At 34.2% G+C, this 23,692-nt stretch overlaps 1 protein-coding gene and 1 long non-coding RNA gene across 5 annotated transcripts in view; one reads left to right on the forward strand and one right to left on the reverse strand.

Annotated features, from left to right (window-relative positions):
* Positions 1-16,376, reverse strand: part of LOC148937947 (uncharacterized) — a 43,794-nt gene extending 27,418 nt beyond the window's left edge. The window contains exons 1-2 of the long non-coding RNA XR_016140128.1: positions 16,276-16,376; positions 15,225-15,360 (exon numbers count right to left, since the gene is read on the reverse strand). This is a non-coding gene — a long non-coding RNA (uncharacterized LOC148937947). The remainder of the gene's footprint in view (positions 1-15,224; positions 15,361-16,275) is intronic.
* The window catches only part of Ror (tyrosine-protein kinase transmembrane receptor Ror), a 236,107-nt gene extending 212,653 nt beyond the window's left edge, over positions 1-23,454 (forward strand). The window contains exons 5-14 of one of the 4 annotated variants that reach the window (XM_089078683.1): positions 15,260-15,341; positions 17,150-17,405; positions 17,515-17,639; positions 17,768-18,306; positions 18,872-19,108; positions 19,199-19,332; positions 19,443-19,659; positions 19,741-20,082; positions 20,161-20,429; positions 20,507-23,454. In XM_089078683.1, coding sequence (XP_088934809.1) covers positions 15,260-15,341; positions 17,150-17,405; positions 17,515-17,639; positions 17,768-18,306; positions 18,872-19,108; positions 19,199-19,332; positions 19,443-19,659; positions 19,741-20,082; positions 20,161-20,429; positions 20,507-21,205 — 2,900 coding nt within the window. In that variant the 3' untranslated portion in view covers positions 21,206-23,454. Of the gene's footprint in view, positions 1-15,259; positions 15,342-16,488; positions 16,727-16,758; positions 17,085-17,149; positions 17,406-17,514; positions 17,640-17,767; positions 18,307-18,871; positions 19,109-19,198; positions 19,333-19,442; positions 19,660-19,740; positions 20,083-20,160; positions 20,430-20,506 lie in introns of those variants that run through there. The other 3 variants (XM_011635108.2, XM_089078754.1, XM_011635109.2) reach the window with 3 other exon arrangements.
* The last annotated feature ends 238 nt before the right edge of the window (positions 23,455-23,692 follow it).

Below are 23,692 nucleotides of genomic sequence, written 5' to 3' on the forward strand. Positions count from 1 at the left end.
TTTCCACATAGAAATTATTACAGCGAAGAAAAATGAATTTTATATCATCTTACTTTATCATATTCTAATTCATTTTTACATTTCTCTCCAATTAATTATAAAATTAATTAACTAGGTAGACATGAGAAAGCCTGTTTTACGTGAGACAAAATACTTAGCAAATACTTAGAAATAATTAATTTCCATGTTAATTGCGATTTAAAAAAAAAAAAAAACAATTTTTAATAAAGTTTTTCTCGGGAAAACGGATTCACATTTCCAACCTCGTTTTCGTTGGGAATTTTTCGTCGCGATGCAATACGCCGTTAGATATGAACCACATAACACGTGACCGCGTAATCGACATCGCCCGCGTTCGAATGGCAATTTTTTTTCCCCGTTGCATACGAACGCGGTAGATCCTAGTACGCTCTGGCAATACGCAGCGGCAGATTTGTATTGTACATAGCAAACCGACGGCGCTAACACCCGTAGTCCCTCTAAAAGCCGGGATTAAAGGACTTAACAATCCGCGTTTCACGTAATCTTGCATGAATCTTCATCATTTGCATTCTTGTCGTGCCAACCCTGCACGCCGCAACCACGCGTTCCTAATCTGTCTAACACGCGCAAGTACTGATGCGTATACCGATCTTAATCTTGATAAGCGGAAGACGAGAGAAGAAATGAGACGGAGGTAAAAAGAGAGAAATATATGAGATGCAACGGTAGGAAAAAAATAAAGGAAGAGAAGGGATAATAATAATATAGAAAAAAATTATTATTCTAAAAAAAATTTAATTGAAGTGTAATAAATAATTATCACGACGTTTAAAGTCACGGCTATTCTAATAAAAGCCACAAACTAACGAATTTACTTAATTAGGAATTGAATTAATTTAGACGACAATGGATAAAGAGACAGCCAAAGAATTTCATTATGTACCGTGAAATGAAATCCTAGATGGGAGCGAAACGAGAAACACAAAGAAAGTGCAATGAACAAAAAGAGATAGTGGATGTTAACGTCAACGTTTTGCCTGGACGTAAGCTAAAGCTGATTAAAAAAACAGGGTGAGAAGGAGATTAAGGAATAGAAAAAGAGTGGAGGAAGGCTACAAGGATAGTTACGGAGAGAGAAATGTCTCGGACGAGAGGGGAAAGAGAGAAAAAAAGAAATGGCGGGAATATGAACGAGGACGATGAAGACTATTTACCCATGTCACAGTCCGGTTAAACACGGGTTCATACGTATCCACAGTCTGACCTTTCGCATGCTGCATCTAGCCTGAAGCGATTATGATATACAGATAATGCACCGAGACATGAACTTCATGGTCCACCGACCAGAAACCGACCGATTTCAAAAATAGCAGACATTGCAAATTATAATGCTTGTTTGCGCAGATTGCTTCAAGAGCATCAGAAGAAACGATCTTTTCAATAACAGTCAGAGCGAGAATGTCAAGTTCAATGATCGCTGGATTAATATATATAATCTCCCTCTATAAACACATAATATAGTAGCATAATTTTATGTAATGTAATGTTTTATTTTATTTATCTATAAATATTTAAATACGAGAATAAAATAGAAATTTTTGATTATCATATAATTATGTGTGTTTTTTTTAATAATAATTTTGTAATTTATCGATTTATCTTATTTAAGTTATATTTATCATTTAAAATTAATAACATTATTTATGCATGTATCAACTGTATGTATTCCAAATTTTATATAATAATAAAATTTATTAATGATTTTAAATATATAAAAATTAGAAACATATATGAGTGTTAATTCTAAATCGCTATTACAATCACTTACATATAAGATGTGTAATACATTTATGTTCATATAATAGGCAATGAAAAGACTACGTGTAAGTGACTTTTCGTTAATTCAATCAATGTAGATCTTAACGTGAATACCGAGTGTCGACTCATTCTCCTCGACGCGAGTTATGCTCGGCCGAGCACAGTTTGCCGATAACGGCCAGCACCGACTGAAATCAACGATCGGATTTTGCGAGTTTCGCAACTGCATAGGTCCGGTTTATCGCGGCCCTTGTCATTTATCGAACCCATTGGCCGACCCCCAGTAGCTATCGCCCGGATCGCAGGTATGCGACCGACACGGGTTTCGACATCTGGCATCGCCTGCGCCGACGGTGGTTAGGGGTAAATTCGAGAGAACGAACGGTAGCTCCGGTATGCGGATTAAGCTCCGGTCGGGTAGGCGATCCGCGAGCTCCCTCACCGTCGACAGATCTCGGCTGCTCCGCGATGCGTGAAATGGATACACGTCACACGCGAGCGACACGTAGATCTAAACAATAAGCGGGAGATTGTTAGTCCTGCCTGGGCTGCACTGCGGCCAGAGATATAGATCGATCTCGCGATGCTCGAACATCATTGCACCGCCGCGAGGAGGGAACATCCGTTTGCATGTCTACTTACTTATTTTTCGCGCCAACTCCAATTTTTTGCTTATAATACTTGGAATACTTAATACTTGAGATTATAATTTTCTATGTTTTCTACTCACGTGAGGATTTTAAAAGTACAGGAAAAAGTCCAGGTAATAAAGAAGATGAAAATGTAACAGATTATAATATTTTTGACAATTCATTTTTTAAATATTCTTGATTTTGAATCAAAAAATTCAAGATAAATCTCCTCCACTCTTTATTCCTTTTATGTCTCATAAAATTCGAGCCGATAATTTTTGGACGCACACCCTGTGTGCATAGGTGCATCCGGTAAAAACGGATAAAACGTAATGGCGCGGTGCACCCTTGTATCGACATTTTGGATAATCCTGGAGGTCGTGCAGCAGCGCGTAGAAACGCCGGACTGTGTAAACTATTGCCCGGCACCGGTCATGTATTTATTAAACACGGACCCACCCCACAGCCGTCCACCCTGTATCTCCCTTGCCCTCAGGAAATGATACGCGGAATGAACACTATCGGTTTATATTTCTCCATCCGTCACCCATCCCTTCTGTTCGTAAAATACGCGGATGAAACGTGACAATTATGTCTCTCTTCAGTCGATGATCCATCGATACGTTTCTCGCTTTTCTCTTGTTCACGTGTCCAACTCAATTTTCTTTTTTTCTTTTTTTTTCGAGAATATAACAAAAGTTTCAACGAGAGAGAAAACGAAGAAGAAACGTGCAGAATTTGTGTTGTTCGTATTTATCGAGCGTTATTGTTCGTATTGTTATAAAGTACAACGTATTGACAGAGTAGATCAATCGCTTTCCAGATTCCAAGTTTAAAAAGAGGAGACTATGAGAAGAACGCGTAAATAATGCATTTTATACTTTAATCTATATTATTAAAAGACTAAAAAAATTTAGACTAAGAAATAATAATAAAGAAAATCAATCCAACCGATTATGTATGATAATGATTAAAGGTCACTTTTAGCAATACTAAAAAGCATAATTTTTAGCTTAGCTAGAATAGAATATCCACAATTTTAAAAATAAATATTGCGAATATTATGGGTGACTTGGCAGTATTTAAACACGCAGCAATATTTTATTTATATTGCTATCCAAATTGTGGTGTGCCATGTACGATGTTTGTCGAATTTCGTTACAACGACACGTAATTATTTCGAGATTACGTCGCAACGGTTAATGCGCGAGTGCGCGTTATTGTAATTTCCATTGTTGTAATCTCAATGGTGCATCTTACCGTCACGGCATCCGGTGAATGGAATACGTTTTACGCGTACAATAGAAGTCGAATAATCGATATCGAGTGTCGAACGTGCGAAATCAAACATTGAAGCCGTCCATTATGCTACGTTGAATATATCGAAGCGCATTGTACGGCACACGGAAAAGTGTTTGTATCGCATCGCACGCCCACCGATGTGAATTAACATTAAAATTGAAAGCGTCAGAATAAAATCATTGTAACGGTACGCCTAGTCTTGAAACACTTGCACTCGAGCTAGACTGACGTTTCAGAGTTTGGTATGGTAATAACACGCGTATTGTATACGGCACGTGGCACTGGTCGTGAAAAATTTTATTAAATTGTGTCTTTCATATCTCTTTTTCATTAAGTAAATGCGTGACATAAAACATTTAAAGCAACTGCTTAAATGATTAAACCGTTATTTTATAAAAAAAAAAAACATTAAATATATTTTCTTTAAACCATAATAGATTTTTGAAATAGAACTCTCTGTTAAAAATTGAGTCTGTAAATTAATTAATTTTTTTATAACAAAAAGAAAATAATATCACATTGCAACGATAGTGTAAAGTTGCAACAATAGTTGAATACGAAATTGTAATTTATTTTTTACAGTTTTTTTTTTCTTTCTTATCAAATAATTTATGATGTATAAATTTTAAGTTTAAGTTTAAATGTTTAAGTTTAAGTTTTAATTGATTTGTTCTTTATGGTTTATACTAAAAATAAAGTTACTATTCTCAAGATTATATTATCTTATCTAATAAGAAACAGCCAGAATCTCTTTTCAATCTACCTATCTTTTCTCGCGAGCGTAAAACACGAAATAACCATAATTTCTCGGATATCGGTTGCGCTACTAAAAAGTTTCGACACTTTAACGGCGCAGCTTAAGACTTTGTTTTTACGTGGATTTCCACTTTCCGCGCTCTATCGCCGGCTCTTGACTATCGATTTATTACGATCGCCTGGAAGGTAGAAACCAATTCTGGGTGGTCATTTGCTTTAGAAGAGAGCTTGCAATTTCTCTTTATTTTTTTTCTTTATCTCGCGAAATAAAAGTGAAAAAAATTGCGCGTTCGTTGATATTTGCATAGGCGCGAATACACGTGCAGCCGATTGAAAATCGCGCAAACACCATATGCATATTTGATCTCGCAACGCGCCATCGCGATTTTGTTCCCGTTAAACTGGTGACGGCATGAATCGCGATGGCATGTTTCCACTCCACGAACGGGACCTCCGCTGATGAGGCAATTACGTATATTCGATTCGAGTGTACCTCATTACACGGTTGTCGTGTAAACTCACGGCAGAACCAGCTAATCGTTTAATGCTACGGCTAAATTCTATCTGATCTATTGTGTAGCAAAGATTGCTCACTTATTGACGACTTATTATTTGCTAGTTATATTTTATTTTATTGAATTAAATTTTAGATAGAAAAGGGATAAGAGTTTACAAAACTTTTTAAAAAATATAAACAATTTTATTTAACAATCTTTTATATTTTTTTAAAAATATTCTACATATTTAAAGTCTTATTGTTTAATAATATTTTTACCAAAAAAATGCTCAAGAATAACAAATTTTAAACCGTAAGCTCAAATCTTAATTAAAACAAATAATTATTGGGAAATAAATTTTATATTTGTTCTAATAATTTCATATTCATCCATTGAGCTTAATATTTCATCGAAATTTCCATATAACAGCAGCGGCTATTAAACCTTCTCGGAGAGGATCTGGAGGATAGTACACAGCTGTGCGGTAAATCTCCGATTTTAAAGGACTTATGATAATCGACAAGTGTCGAGACTGCGGTAAATTTTGTACGGGGCAGTGAAATAGGTAATCTTCGTGGAAACGCTTTCGACGCTTTCGATAATACCAAAAAGGGTCGTCGGGATTATTGCAGTGATCTCTAGGAACGTTCTCGGTTAAACAAATTACCATCCACGATCAATGTTAAATACATGCTGCGCGAGCGAGTAGCATTGACCAGTTAGAATTAATCCCTAGAACAAATCTTTCCATATATATATATATATGCAAATGTATAATTTTGACATCTGCAATATTAGCATGTCGGTATTTAAATTATCGTTTGTAATTTCTAATTGAATCATAAAAAAATTAATGTTTTAATGGATCTTTAACTTTCTTTTTATAATCAAACACTCGGTATCTAATTTATTTTGCAAATGGTGAAAATAAAATAAATTAGTTTTTTTTCAATATTCTTCACTACATTTCAAAATTATTACGTGATACAATATGATCAAACGTATACTCCAACATTTTTAAAAATTCTTAGAGCGTGCAGCAGCAACTCATGAAAAATTTAGTTTTCTTTCTTGATAAAAAGGACATCGATATAGAAAGGGTTGAGGCTGGTTTCAAGCCAACCATTGTTCAGCAATATCACAATGGCATGTCTGTGAGGCATCGCGTTCAGAAATACACCGAAATAAATGAGAGCTTTCAGATGAATCGATGAAAGGTCACAAACGCACTATGGCGCCCCAGAAAGTGGTTCGTATATGAAACTGGTCTCAAAAGTTCCTCCGCCAGTATTATATACGCGCCGCACCGACGATATTTCTTCAAGAAATCTACGGAGTTGATCTGACTTACTCCAAGATACGTTACGTTATTCGCCGGAGGGATATTCGATCTTATCTCTCGCGGTGCGTATTGTATCATCCAACAAATCTTCACTACGGATCTAAAGAACGCGAGAATTTTCCTAAATATATAATTCGAGTTTATAAATAAATTAATATAATATTTAAATAACAATGTTTTTCAACGTTCGTTTCTTCGTAACCTATTTAATAATTATATAATGCCATATATTTACCTTTTATGTTGATTAATTATATTTATATAATTATATATTTATATTTGTGTGTGTGTGTGTGTGTGTGTGTGTGTAATTATATATAATATATATATATATATATATATATATATATATAAATTATTTATATATAAAAAATAAATATTGATCTTTGTGATATATGATATATGAAATATTGAATGTAATTTTAATCGGCATGATCATTTCATCGTCACGTTGCGGAAATCGACGAGAACAATGCAAATAATTCGGTTAGAAAGGACATAAAGGTTCATCGCGGCTTCAATATGTCAGGTCTGCTGCTAGAGAATCGCTTGCGAATTCGAAGCAAGCAAATATACACGGCCACAAAATCGCTCGATCGCTGTGCAGTCAATTCCGGTGCCAAACCGCGACTGCGACCAGTTATCGACATTCTGGGAGATTGAAAAATCTAAAAAATTATACCTCGTCTTGATGGCAAGATTTCCACAATGTGGAAATTAATATACTAAAATTGAGGCTAACATTTCATAAATTTACTGGAATAAAAATAACTTTACATCGACAAAAAATGTCTTTTTTTTTTATAACTACATTATTCTAGAAAAGTTATCAGTCATGTAATTATTAAAAGCTTGCTGAAAGTTTAAAATCTTTTCATAAAACAGGAAAATGAAGAATATTAAAAATTTCTACAGCAGTTTATACAAATTTTTAATAAAAATTTTTATAAATTGTTGTCGCATTTAACAAAAATCGTTTTTTGCTACAATGCTACAATTTGTTCCTAAATTAAGTAATCCAATGAATATTTATATAACGTAAACTTTCAAACTAATGTTTGCGCATAAATTAAATATGTACAAGAATATCTAATGAATTCAATTTTTTATATAAGATATGTATTTTGAGTTAAATGCGAACTTCATATAACACAGAGATATAAACAGACACGTTGATTAATAAAATGTAATCAGCCAGATGGCCAACAACTACACAGGCGCGAGCAATTCGAGCCTCAATGGTAAGCACTTCGCGTAATTTTGGACCCGGCAATTTTCTCGCCTTCATCCTCGCGAAGCTTAACTCCCGCTCAAGCGGCGCGGCGCGCACGATTAAACGTAATCGTATATTATCAGGTTATATTGCGAGCGCCGGCCGGTGCTGACGCAGCGATGTCGGTGTTATATCAGAGCGAAACAATTTTCTCCCCGGGTCCGCGTGCTGGAGAATCGGTGAAAAATATTGGAATAACCCTTCGAGACGATAACCACCTCGTTCATATAAAGTACTATAGTCGAGGATGCATCGCATAAAAAAATAAAAAATAATAATACGCACGTGTAAGTCTTCCAATAGCGACTGTATTTGTTAAAAGAAATGTTCAAAATTTTTATGAGCTCTTCTAGACGTCTTCGAAAAATTTAAAATTTTTTGTTAGAAAAATTTTTTACTTCACACATGGCATTTATTACTGCAATAATTTTTTCTATAAATTATGACTAATATATTACATTAAATATGTATAAGAAAGAGAGAAAGATGATATTGAAATAAATGGTTCAAATTGTATTTATTTCTTTTAATTTTGTCAATTATTTTATGAATTATTACTACAATCATGTAAAATTTTCAAATAGCTAAATAGCACGAGACTTGTTTTTTTCTTTATTAAAAAAATATATAGATACTAAATGCTCAGATCGTAATCTGGAATGTGTCTACGATGAAAATAATATCAATGAAACTTTGCACATTACTGACTGGGAAAGATTGTGATTGGGTAACTTTGAAAGAGCGTAGGAGTTAAGGCGGATTACGACCTGCGAAATCGTAGAACTCGCGAGTTGTTTTCCCTTGATATTACTTCACGTTCCGCCGGGGTTAATCCCCATTAGTGGAATCACGGGTGAAATTATAATAAAGCCGGGCGGCGCGGTTAAAGCTGCGCCGTGTGTTCCTGACTCGTATCTGCGAAACGCGGTCCGCGTGCGATGTATGCAGATGAGGAGGACGGACAATTTTCTCGCAGTTATGGACGCGCACGTAGCGAGGCCCGCGTTAAATCTTAATGGAGGAAAGTAGCTTATAGCACAGAGCCGCTATCGAATGTACGGCTGCTAGACGATCGGCGCCGCTCATTAGTCGCCGGCGGTGCATTAATATTAATGGACTATCGATACCCGCGCGCGCGGGTAAAAGCTATTTAATAGCGCAGTTAATAGCATTGCGCACGGGGTTACCTCGCCGTTACTAGGGTCCATTAGCGAAATTATGTGAAATCGCGGCAGAATCAGACGGTATTGTCTCGGACGAATGCCGCGGAATACATTCCCGCTATACGTTGGCATCAATGATTTAAAAAAAAAAAAAAAAATGTGAGAACTGTGAACTGAGAAAATTTTCGAAAACACATTGCTCTTTAAGATATCAGATATTTTTCGCAATTGCTAATGCAAAAGATTTAATAATATTGACTAGTTTTTATTAGTATTTAGATATCTTAGAGCTTAGAAGAATATAAAAATGTAATTATTGATAGAAAGATATGACATTAGTAAAATATAAGAATATGATGAATGATTATTAAAATAACATTAGAACGAAAATGAATAATACTAATCTAAGATTTTTAACTTACAACTATAACTTGTTTATATTTATAAATTGCATTTTCAATAATTCTTTTAATAGTTATTTTAATTGTATTAAAAGACAATAACATGCAATTAAAAAAAGAATGAGCACAAGGAAAAATGTAATTATGTCATTTAATATTAATGAGAACTTTTTATTTCCTCTGAGGAAGAATTCTCAGAACGAACATCACTAGTGTAATATATCATCAGTTGATGTTAATGCTTGCCGATGTTCACAACATAAAACCTGACCGACATCACTTTCATTATCAGTAACCGCTTATCTCTCCGCGCGTGCGGTCGAAACTCGAAGTTACGTCTATCGATCATTCCTCGGAGTTGACGAGAGAGCGGCATCATAACTTCACCAGTTCGATCGGCTTCCATGCTCGCTGGGAAACTTGCTCGGAGCGATTAGTGGTTGTACTCGTCGTTGAGACAGAAACTCGACAATGTGCGAGAATTAAATAGAAAGTCGAAAAAGAAAAAGAAAAATGAGTTGAGAGAGAATAAGAACTTCAGAGTTGAGATCTATATCGATGTTTTATACAGAAATTCAGAAAATATAATATAATGTTATATGTGTGAAAAAATGCGACTATTTAATACGTAAATATCAGGATACAATTTAGATTTAGAGAAGAAGATTAAAATAATAATAAAAAAGAGTGGAACGAAATCAGAGATTTGCAATTAAGCGACAGATAAACGCAGTAATCTCTACACGCGTTTTATGAAATACGATTCTGTAAAAAGCAAGAAATGTTCAAGATAATTACTCGTGTAATAAAAGAGAATGATGATCGAGTAATCAACATTTAAATGGTAAAACAAGATTTTTATGGGTGCATATCTTGGAATTATAATCGTTTTATCTGCTTCTCACTTACGGATCTTCTCGGCCTGATTAACAATAAGATATGTCATACACTTTTATGCGGAAGATAAAGGAGAAGGCAGAGATCCCGTCATACGTTTGTCCGGCAGGAGGCAAATCACGTACAACGTCCTTCGCGGACTACCGAATTGAATTTCGGACAACACTTACGATGGCGGCCTCATGAATAATGCATCGGTCGCGGTCGGCGGCCGCGGGTGTCGCACCCGGAAAAGTGTTGACCCCTTCGACCAAGATGGATGAGACATCCGTTGATTATCAAAGACAAACGTTCTCTCTCTACCGTTTTTTTTTCTGTTTCTCATTGCCGTGCGCGTGCACGGCCAACGTCATCGACCGCCCCCCCCCGGCCGCAGACCCCCGAGGCCGCATACGTGACCCCTCAGAATAGCGCGCCGTGAACGTTCCACTGATAATTTACAAGGACGATAGAGAGCCTAAGTAACGACGCTGCTCGTGTAAACGCGACCTCCCGCGAGGACGCTTCGTGTGCAAAATTAAAAGCGAATGCATTTATAGTAGAACATACATATAAGCGAAGACAGAGTTTTTACCATTTGTAAACGTTTTCTGTAACGCTAAAAACTATTTCAATAAGATTTTATTCGGTGAAAATAAGTAGAAGCTGCTCTCATAGAGCTTTTACTCGCGAGTATTTTTCTTCTTCTATTTGACTATATATTGTAGATATCTAATTCCAATTATCTAAATTCATCATGACAACTTGTATTAATTTATTTGTTTCAAGTTGTATTAACTTATTATTTCTTTAGTTAAAACGGTCAAATAATTTTTTTCAATGTGAAAATTGTGAAATTGCCATGAAAAATTCATATGAAAAAAATAAAAACGAGACTTATGTACATATACGAATTATCAAAAGATTCGAAATATATGAAATGATTTGCTTTCACACACATAAAGGCTTGTCGATGCAATGTAATATCTAACCGCATGCGAAATAAGGTGATATACTATGACCGCTATTACGTTTCATTGCACGACATTACGTTAGACGAGATTACGTTGCTTCTCGTAATGTTACGCCGAGCCTTGTGACTTAATGGCTTATTTCATCATCGTTCCACCCCGGGTATATAATACGTCCCTCACTGTCTGTGTGTCTTTTTAAGAGTACTGCCAAGAACTCGCACGGTTTGCTACCATTTGTATAAGCATTGCAACAATTGCGACATAGAAAACGCGATACGATCAAATCTGTGACTTACGTCAATAAATGTCGATTTTAAATTTTTAATTCAAATTTGCTTAATTTTAATATTATTTTATTTATCATTTAGAACATTTTTTAAAATTTTCTAATTATATTATCGCCAATATAAAAACTTTATTCTTATTATTTTATTCATTACTTTTGTGTGTGTGTGTGTGTGTGTGTGTGTGTGTGTGTGTGTGTGTGTGTGTGTGTGTGTGTGTGTGCCATTTTATTTATTGAGAAAAATTTAATTTTTTTAAGATATTGCTTTGTCTAATTCTTTCTCATCAGTGTCATGTCAAACTTCAATGATGTAATCTTTGGAGAATTTGAAAGAAATTTTTTTTAATAAGAAATATCGACGAGAATCGTAATTCCTTCCAATTTTCTAAATTTAAAATTATATAAGTACTTTTATAACGGATGGAGCAAAAAATTAACTGAAATAAGAACTACATTAAATTGAGTAAAAAAATTATATTTTACATTTAAAAATAACAATCTTTTATATGTATATATATATATATATATATATATAAAGTCCTAAAATTTGATCCAAAATTTGATTCCTAGAAATCTCTGAATTTTTTCACATACGTATGTAATATAAGAACTTTATTTTAAAGAAAAATTCGACAAAAAAAGGCAGAAAAAAGCCCGTTCCTAAAACCTATCTCACGGTGAATTTCGTTGGTTCAGAGGCTGCACTGAGCACATTGAGCACTGAGTTCACAGTAAATCGCGAGAGTAAGAATTGATAAGCCTGTAACGGCGGATCGACGTCTTATTCAGCGGTTCACGGAGGAAGTCTGTATAACGGCCGTTGAAATTCGCTTCTAGTCCGCTTGCCGGTTCCCGATTTCCACGCACATGAGAGTGGTGCACGTGCACGGGCATCATTAATCTTGCCTGACCAATGATCAACGACCTCTCTCATTGACTACGGCGTATGAGCATGCGAAGTGTACGTGTGCGGTCCTGCGAACGACTATCGCGAAGCGCACGCGGCTCTTCTTACCGCCTTTTTCGTCTACGAAAGTCCATAAAACATTTCTAATAAATGTGATTTGTACACACGGTGAACACCATAACAAGTATCCTAATTGGAGAGTTGATTAAAATATATGGAGATAATATCACCTCTCTGTGAATACGTTCATTTTTTTTTTATATTCCATTGTGTAATTTAAAATGATGTCATTTTACAATGACAATCACTGACATATTGTCTACTTAGGCTTATGAAATACGTTATAATATTATAAAATATTATGACATTTATGTTTTATATTGATATATTAATATAAAAATTTCTTTTTCTTTTTTTAACAAATATTCAAATTAAGCCATAATTTAGATTATGTCCACATTGTTATGGGTAATAAGTCATACTTGGTAACAATGATTAACTTTTAAATGTGTCATGTGTCGGACGTGACATTACACATGGAGCTATTACGTGGCGAGAATTCTAATTGAGACAAATTTATCTCTCTCAATAAAACGCAATAAAGACCATTGTCCGTCGAGGCACCTAATTAGATCGGAAATGTAATAGCACGTGGAATAAACTCCTGATATCCGCCCACGCACACACGTTAACACGTTAACATAAGCATGTCTTGAAAAATAATGTACGGTCGTACATACTGGATGTTTCAGAGAATCCAGAGTATTGCAATTGTAAGGTATATTTTCTATCGAACGTGGATATTACATTTCATTACCGAACTTTCCAATTTACAACGATAAATATTTCCACGCGATTCAATCGCAAAATACATATCTATCGACATCGATCGAAGTTTTCTCTTGCATTAGAATATTAAAAATTCATTTTGGAGAGTTAAAAATAGGACAGAACGTTATTGGCCATCTTTCGAGAGTTTTTCAAAATTAAATGAACTTGGGCCACACTCTCAGCCTTCGCTTTCTCGAGGGAAATATCGTCCCGAAACCTCATAGAGAAAGCCCCTCGCTGTCATTACTGCAAGCTGTCGTGGACACCCGGTATAACTGCCCTGTAAAACGGTGTCACCGCGCGCCGTTGGGGTCGCAGGGATGCGAGAGTAGGCGGGGGATTATTAATGACCACGAGCCGCCTTATCTTTTCCACTTCCTGTTCGAGATACATAATACGTGGGCCGCCTCGCGCAGTCGTTGCATCGCGCCGCAACGTTGTGCGTACGGCGCTTCTCGGAGGCTCGCACTCGTCTCATTGTGTGTGCCATCGCGTAACCGCGACGCTGCGCGCGATGCACCCGCGTATTTATCACCGCTCGGAATCGCACCCGCGTCGCGGTAAGGAACGACTCGAGTGAACGATTAATCGTCGTTATCCTCGATCGCGCGGAAAATTTTATTGCCGCTGCCGTGGTACGTTATATCGTCGGACAGAATGTCTCGACGACGCGCTGCAGAATTACGCGATTTCAACTTCAGCGAGAATCTGAATTTTTTGTTATATCGAATTACTCATATTTATTTCATTTACTGATATCTAATTTGCTAATATATTTAATGTATTTATTACTAACATATTTAATGGCAGTTGAAAAGCTGTAATGAAACATAATATTCAATACAAATTTGGCAGAGAATACTTATAATTGTGTTATACGATTTCTCTAGAATATCTAGTATACTTAACATAAATCATTTTAAAATAATTATCATATATTTAAATTGCCATCGACACATATAAGGTGACATAAACGCTTTATATTTTACTGTATTTTTAATTCTTTTTCGATTTCTTTTTTAAAAAATTATATAAAAAAAATGAGAAAGCATTAGAAAAATACTGGTCTATATCGGACATTTTATCATCCTCTTGTAAACCTGAGAGGGACAGAGAGTCGGAGAAAGAATATAAAAGCAATCCCCTGAAGGAAATGCCACGGCTTCTCTCATTGGCGAAATTAAAGAACACATAGAAATGCAATTGGCGATCCTTTATGCAACTTCTCAAGGACACTACGGGTCCTCCTTCGCGTCGAGAGCGGTTTACGGATTTACAGGTCCGAACAAGAAAGAAGTCGGGACCCTTGCATGCGAATTCTCGAAGGGTAGATTCAGATTTCCGATATTATTTGCTTTGTACCACGCTCCGGGGAAAAAAGAGATAGAAAGGGGAGAGAAACTGTGCAAATCCTCAGTAACAGGAGACGAACACGGGGCTTTCTTTCTGCCCCCTCCCTCTCCCTCTCCTCCATTCTGCCCCCTGAAAATCGCTTCGCCTATAATAAAGCTAAACGATTGCTTCGCGAAATTGCTTTTCTTCAAACAGAGGCGTTTGATGTCGCGTCTCCTTTTTGACGGATCGTAATCGCGCGCGTGTTAGTGTGCTCTGAACTGTCGAGCCTCGCTGCCGGAAAGACAGAAAGATCTCTTTGGATCTTTAGCCGACGTTTCCTATTTCGTATTCATGGGCAAATGGGCGACGCGGAATATTTGCTTCGCGTCAAGCTCGAACGACTTGCAAAGTATACAATAAAGTTTCATTATCTGCCGGTATTAAATAGCGAAATATTAATGTGCAAGCAGCATATAAGAGATGATCTAGATATTAATTCGTAAAAGAAGATGTAAGATATAAAGAAATATTAATAAATTATATAAGAGAATATTTTTTTCTTCTGTTTTTTTTTCTCATACAATTCTTAAAAATTAAATAATATTGTTAATCAAATAATTGTGAAAGGAGTAATATTAAAATATAAAAAAATATACAAAATGTGTCACAAGATTATCTTTAGTATTAATGAGCACGTTATATTAAACATTTTCCAATTTTTTTGATTTTGCTGAAAAATAATAACAGCAATAATTATTTGAATTTACACACACACACACACACACACACACACACACACATATATATATAGAGCATGTTATACATCAAGTTTTTGTATTTATGTCTTACGTGGAGTATGATCTGACGTCAGTATTTCTTTGCAGCTCCTATGCATCCGGAGCATCCCATGGGACAGTCAGGAGATAAATTTTCCACGGGAATATCTGGTCCAGGTTTCATTGACGGGTGAGTACCAAATTCTTATCTAAAACACAATATATTTGTAAATGTTTATAAATCTATTCTAAAATATTTAAAATGAACTAATATATTTTTTTACACAAAGGATTCACGTTTATTACTGTATAAAATGTTTTCTCTTTTCCAAAAAATTTATTTCGCAGAAACTATGTTTCTAAAATGTAAGAAGGAAAATGGCTGCTATGCCAATAATTCGTTTTGATCTTAAAGATCAAAACGAAGTGATCGGCCAACTTCAATCTGATTATCTATTCCTTATTTATAGATAATTATCTACGCAAATAAATGTTCAACCATATATTTCATCTCATAAAAGCGATATTTTGACATGAAACTTTACGTATTTGTGATAAAGCTATGAAACTTGCTACAATATCAGATTTTGCAATTTAGTTCTTAAATAATTATAATATAAATATAGATGATCATTATATTTTATTTCTTATTTATTAGCACAAAACTTGCTTGAATTCAATCATATTTCATCTTATAAAATTTTGCCATGAGACTTTTTTCTACATATTTGTTATAAAGCTACAGAGCTACAGAGTCGGATTTTGCAATTTAGTTCTCTTTACAATAAATAAAAATATCTTACATCTTGTTGCATTAATAGTGTAAATTTAATGATACATTAAAATGAATTTATTTATTCTTGTTTTTTTTTTTAAATCACTCTGTAGCAGCCTGCAAACTGGTTATCTTAATTATAAATATCGTAATTACATAGCAATTCTCTCAGTATCTTGGCCGTAATATGGATGAATTCATTTAAAACAAATGTCTCCATAGTTGTTTCTCCTGTCGATCCTTAAAATTTACAAAGAGATTCGAAGAGATTTTGGCGGGATCTCGTATTCTTTACAGCTTGGCTGATTGCTAATTCTGTTAAATCTCTTGCTAATCTTATTCCACTTACTTAGTTTTAATCGTGTCTTAATTGTTCTAACATTCTCCATAGTCAAGGAAAAGTTTTTAAGGGAATCTCAGAGCGACGCGCATAACTAACTTTTCTCTTAGGCGCGAACGCGGGAACGCGTATACGAAAGAGTCGACGGGAATGAAAATCGTGACTCGTGGCGCGATCTGTCGGGCGCCCGACTTACCGACGTTCCTAGCAGGTTGTTTCAAGCGGCCTGTTCGCGGCGTCAACATCAAGCGTCAGTTTACAAATGGTTGACACCGGGTGTGGTGTCAAATGACGCGAGCTCCTGCATGTCGAGCCAAATGTTTTGATAGTTGATCTACGAATTATGAAGCTACTCTTGTACCTAGCATTGTTGCAGAATACTTGTATTTTTGTACGAGCCGTAAATAACGCCGGGAACATGACGGAGCCGAGGTAACGCGTCGCGCAGCTCCGGCTTGAGGTTACGTAGGCCGTGAGAACGCGCACTTTTTTTTAGATAACTCAGACTTTCGAGCACAAAGCCGATATCATTGATAAAAAGTCAGATAGCTCGACGACGATCGATCTTTCTGCATCGATCCGCTCCGAATTTCGACAGACGATTGCGAGAAATTCAACTTTTTTCTGAATTTGTTAAGGTTATGTTTTGAAATAACAGCGCAGTTATTCCGATCCAAATCTTCACATAAAAATATCATAGATCATCATTATTCTTTCAATTGTGAACGTAGGTTTGCTCCAGTTGTTTGTTTAAAAGAAATTTATATTGAAAAAAAGAATTCGAGTCATGAAAACTTTGTATGAAGAATATAATCTTTGTGAGTACTTTTTTCTATGAATAAATAAATAATATATGTAACTTGTATTTGTTTATTGTTATTAGCATGGGGAATGGAGATATGTTGGACCTCTCAGGAAGTGGAATGTCTACACCTCATATTTCTCACTTGGCATCCGCAAATCCATTCAGCATACTTTCGCCACAACCAACCAGTTCACAATCCAGTACCCTGGGTTTCAATACAATTAGCGGCCTTACTAATGGCAATATACAATTCCCTCCTAATGTGAATTTTGATGAAATATCGAGCATAAGTTCAGTTTCAGGCAGAAAGGACAATCATAAAGGAACTTGTGAGGTTTGTGCTTGAATATAAATGAATTATGATCTTGGATATAAAGAAAATAAATATAAAATAAATTAAAATCTTTAATGTATAGACCTACAACATGATTAAATTTTTGCAGGTATATGTAGGAAAAACATGTGCACAGTTTGTAGGAAACCAATCAGTTTATATTATATATCCCATGACACAGAAGATGCTCGAAGAAAAACTAATGAAGGCCTTTCAAGTTATTAATTTCTCAAAGTACGTGATTTTAAAAATTTAAAATATGTTGAAATAAAATTTATGTAAAATTTATATAAAACAACATTGATATTGCTTGTTAAACAAGGTAAAAAAATTAAAATGTTTTACATAATTTTGTTATACAGCGAGCTCTCGTCAAATTGCGAAGGGTATGCCAAGCCATCTCTTTGCTATTCCGCCTTTCCGATATGCCGCGACCCATCAAACAGTCAAAAACCGAAAAATGCAGAGGCGAGCACGCAACTTTTTAATCTTCTGAATTCCAAGCATGATGATTTCTTAGACGACAGAGATCGCGATGACGCGGATGATTTTGCGAAGCATAGTGTCCCCAAACGTAGTCCTACCTTGGGTCCGGTTTTTGACTTCATGCCCAATGAAGATGGAAAGTCGAGCAATAAGAAGATAATTAATCAGAGTTATGGTGACGCACGAGCGTCCAGTAGAAATGAAATTAATCGCAAATTACGAAGAATATGCCGGGAGGAGTGTGAAATGCTGGAGAATGAATTGTGCAGAAAGGAATATGCGATAGCAAAGAGACATCCTTTAATTGGACATCAATTACCTTTGGTTGAATGTTCTGACTTACCACTGGAAGGAACGACTGAAGCTCGTGACTGCTTGACACTCGGATTATCCGCGGCAAACAATGTTCAAGAAAGTATGTAGCTTTCTACATTAACTTTTATTAAAGATCTAATGTATAAGAAATTTGATATTTTTTTTAATACACATATATATATTTTGTAGCATGGCAGGATTCTATAAAAGGATTCTATTATTATACAAGTTTGGCACATTTGAAATGAGACGTTTACTAAATTGATTTTAGTTTTCTAACCCTTTGTACATCAAAATTTTATAACCTGGACAAACTCATCAAACATGAAGAAACACAAATCGACACGAATTTTTGGCTCTAAAAAAAATACACACAAACCTTATAAACACTTGCTCAGCTAAGAAATAAAATTTTATTTATGTATGCTTATTTAAATACCATTACATTTACGATTGAAAAACAGAAATGTTAATTATTTTTTTGTTTTGGATTTTTAATGTATTGTTAAACTATTATTAGTTATTATAAGATAAAAAGATAAATATTAATTGTTTAATAAAATATTCTTCATTTATTTTTTATTAGCAGACAAAACATTGCGGACACTTGATTTTTGAACGATTGAAATTTAAATAGTTTACAATGTATCATGTTTCTCTTACAGATGATTACTGTTATTGGGGTAGTGGAAAATCTTATCGAGGAACTGTGAAAACGAGTGTTAGTGGAAGACCATGTTTACGATGGTCACATCACTTTAATCTTCCGATTTCTGATAATCCCGAATTAGCTGGACGTCATTCTTATTGCCGAAATCCTGGCGGAAAGGAAATTCAACCATGGTGTTATGTCGATGTCAATAATAGAATGCAAAAAGAATTTTGCAATATACCTAAATGTGGTAAGTTATTGTAAGATATATGCAATAAATATATTTTGTTTATTATATATGAACTTAATGAAAAATATATAATATTTTTATTACTTTCAGTTGAAAATTTATGGATTTATGCGATTGTTGGTTTTGTACTAACAGGAGGATTTGTTATTATATTAATTTGTTATTGCTGCTGCTACAGAAGTAGAAAATCCAGAAGACAAATGAATCATTTACCATCCAATAAAGTAAATATATCAGTACATATATAATATATCAGTATATATATATATATGCATTCCTCTCCAATTATGAGTTACAATTAGATAATGTCATTGAAATTATATTTTTTAAATAGATGTTAACTAGTATTCAATGTGATAAGAACATATATGATGGGAGGAGAAGCACGACACAGCCTATGGAAATGAGCTCTCTTTTAGCAGGGCCTGGTAATACAACACCAGGCACTGGTACTTTAAGTAGTGGCAGTAGTAGAACTTCTAATAATAGAATACCGCAATTTACTACAAATAATATCGTGCTCTTGCAAGAACTTGGTGAAGGTGCTTTCGGTAAATATGAAAAAAATTAGTTTTTATTATGTTTAAATTCGATAAATGTTTTTTAAATTATTATTAATTATATGTCTCCAGGAAAAGTTTACAAAGGCGAGTTGCAAACCGGAAATAAATGTGAACCACCTATTTATGTAGCGGTAAAAACACTGAAGGAAAATGCAACTCCAAAGACTCAAAGTGATTTTAAAAGAGAAGTCGAACTCATGACGGATTTGCGGCATCCAAATATTATTTGTCTGCTTGGTGTAATATTGAAAGGAGAACCAATGTGTATGCTTTTCGAATATATGACACAGGGAGATTTGCATGAATTTTTAATCTGTCACTCTCCAAGATCGGATGTTCCATTAAATAACAGTGGTGGAAAAATTCTCGAGCAACCGGAATTTTTGCATATTGCTTTACAAATTGCTTCTGGTAGGATTTATTTTCTAGATTAGATTTTATATATCAAATTAATATAATTTTGTTATGTACAATAATTGTTTTTCTTAGGCATGGAATATTTGGCTAGTCATCATTATGTCCATCGCGATTTGGCAGCGAGAAATTGTTTAGTAGGCGATAATTTAACAGTCAAAATCTCAGACTTTGGTTTATCACGAGATATATATAGCAGTGATTATTATAGAGTACAATCCAAGAGTTTACTTCCTGTTCGATGGATGCCACCTGAGTCGATTCTTTATGGTAAATTCACTACCGAGTCGGATGTGTGGAGTTTCGGAGTTGTACTCTGGGAAATCTATAGTTATGGTTTGCAGGTAAAATCAAAGTAAACATCAAATTAAAAGAAATAATTTCTGAATTTTTTCTAATGTATGCATCTATTTTTATTCAGCCGTATTACGGGTACAACAATCAAGAAGTTATAGATATGATTCGCTCGCGACAATTATTACCATGTCCCGAAGATTGCCCGACAATGATTTATAGTCTGATGATTGAATGTTGGCACGAGGTAGCGAATCGTAGGCCACAGTTTCCGGAAATTCATCACCGGTTGCATAATTGGTACATAAATCAAACCTATTTGAGCGACTTCTGCAACGAGTCTATTACCAGTTACTCCGGTAGTAGTCATAAGAGCACGAACAAGACCAACTCGACGCAGCTATCGGCGCCAATATACAAGAGTGATCAGAAAACGTGCACGGAGCCAGCGACCGTCTGCAATCTTAACGATCACAATAACGCGATAAAATTGATACCACCAACAAATACTTTTACAAATTCTAACTGCATCGAGCAGAGACCAAACTGCGGTTTTAATGCGGAACACGGAACACCGATAAAAACGTCTAATTATCAAAATCCCACTACGAATGTCAATCTGAATGATATATATGATGACAAACAATGTTGCTCGCCTAAATTGAGTGGTGCGAAGAAAGTTTTACCTGCGGTGATACCTCAAACAGGTATTCCCAAACCGAACATGCCCAGCAATGGTCCGAGACCAATGCAAAATGGCGCACAACTGGTTGTCAGGTTACCGGATCCCAGTAAAGTTATAACTGAAACGAGAGTATCAAAGTGAAAATTTCACTCATGGTCATAAATAATTCACCTTTGATCAAATAAAACAGTTACTAATTTCCAATAGGAACATTAGCTTCTTCTCGCTTGTGTTCTCAATATCAAAGATTTGAAATTTAACAACCTTATTTGCTATTGAAGCATCTGAGATGTATCGAAATGAAGAAAAAGAAACGATCACGAATGCATATATTTGCCGTAATTTAATCTAATGAAAATATATGTTTATTTTTACTATCTGATACTTTTTTTCGATAGTATTAAACGAATAGAGCAGACAGCTGCTAAAACAACTGCCATATATACATTTATTTATTTTTACAAATATATATGTATTTTATATTACCTTTTATTTTGGTATATATGACATATTTCCTTACGAATCTATTGGATAATTCTTTTGGATGATATCGAACAAACAAATGATAAATACAAAGAGCAGCTACAATACTTAATCACTGCCATATACATGCATTTATTTATTGTTATAAATATACACGTATTTTATAATATATATAATATTGCCGTTTATTTTGGATGGTATATACATATATATCTAATGTCTCACATAATTTAATACAATCTAATTTAATACATATATACATAGAATATAGAACCAGATATCGTGTTCTAATGATTCCATTTGTGACTATAATAATACAACACAATAGAAAATCTTTAAGATTTGCCCTTTTATTTTTGAAAAGATAGACATTCATTAAAACATTATACTAGCGAATATATGTATAATTTTTACATTCATTTGTAAGATCTATAAGAGAAGTGAGAGATGATTCTATTTCACAAAAAACAAAAATAAATTCTCTTATGAAATATGATATCAACGTATGTTGATATCTTTATTAAAACAAGTGTTTAACCATGTGCATGCTCTATCCAAAGAGTATAATATTGTATGGAATATATATTGTTATGCTCTATATAAGGCATACCCCTTATGAATCACGTTTTTAAATAATCTTTACAGAACTGTTCAAAAAGATTCGTATATGCGGGCAATCGGATATATATTGTAATAAGCAAAAGTGTGGAAAAAGAAAGAACAACAAAGAAAAGTATGTACGTACGCATGTATTTTCTGAATGTGATGTGTATGTATGTGTGTATGTGTGCTGAGATGTTTTCTAAAAAGCAATTTTTGTAATTGTCATATCGTATGCCAAAACCTGGATAGTAAATATTGACTGTTAATGAAAAGATACTCAATTTGTACATTTTTATAATAATTACATATGTATCTTTTATCTGTAAATCTTTGAGGTCACTCTTTCAATCGAAAACGTAATTTATTATTGAAATTGTTGTACAATACGAATACATATTGATTGAAATATGTTACATATATAAATGCAGTAATTCAATGAAAGATACAAGAATTAATTAATATAATGTTTGTGACTTCCGTATGTCATCACGTATTGTTAGTGTTCACATATATTAATATCAACATAAATGTATTCACTACTAATAAAAGATAATTTAGTAATAAATATATATAAAAAAAAGATAATTTATTATTAAATTATCTTTTAGCTAAATTTTTCAACCGTTTCCTATATTTTTAGCCGTGTATTCTTTTTAACATTCTTAGACCTCAAAGACACAAACGACTGAGACTTGATATTCACAAACACTTAGTGATGTTAAATGGAAAATTTTATCGGCATTCTTGTATAAATTACATGTTATTCGTATAGGACGCATGATATAATTCTAACAGGCGCTAAAACATTGTCACTTAATTCGATACTGGATTGAGCAACATGATGAACTTTATGAAATTAATGCCCACTTTAAAGTAGTGAGTATTAGTGCAGAGCGATTAGCGAATGGAATGTAGATTTGAAGCATTCACAAAAAGGGAGATTGTGTATTATACTTTTTATAATTTTATATTAATGAAAAGAAAACATGAAGTGTGTTTCGTTCGTTGGAGAAAGATGAAAGAAAGACTAGACTTAACGATATTATCTGGTTTTTAACTCTCGTGTCTGTCAACTGGACGGACAATAATTGAAGAGTGCGCGAAAGTGCTATTGAGTTAAATAAGACTTTTAGAATTGACGAACCTCCGAACCGAAATTTATATCGATTGTAATCCCGACCGTCTCGAAGGTTTGCCAGAAACTTAGATTTAAGTTAATTTATGTAAACTTCAGCAAAGAATTATACACATTTAAGACCTTTATATATTCAGTCAAATATAATATACAATTCATGTTTTTCGTATTTAACGACTTTTATTTCCCTCTGTTATGAAGAAATATTGAATAATTATAATAAATTGTGTGATTTGCAAAAAATCATTATTGCATATTATACCTTTAACAATTTGTACGTATTTGTGTATATGATAAATAATTGTAAAATGAATAATAGGTTTTTTTACTTCTATGTTTCTATCAATAATTAATCTTTGTACATACACATACACATTTCTTTACATGATATTCATCAGATTATATTA

Source organism: Pogonomyrmex barbatus, unplaced genomic scaffold (assembly GCF_055798465.1).
Source record: "Pogonomyrmex barbatus isolate J1 unplaced genomic scaffold, ASM5579846v1 scaffold1, whole genome shotgun sequence".
NCBI classification, from domain to species: Eukaryota; Metazoa; Arthropoda; class Insecta; order Hymenoptera; family Formicidae; genus Pogonomyrmex; species Pogonomyrmex barbatus.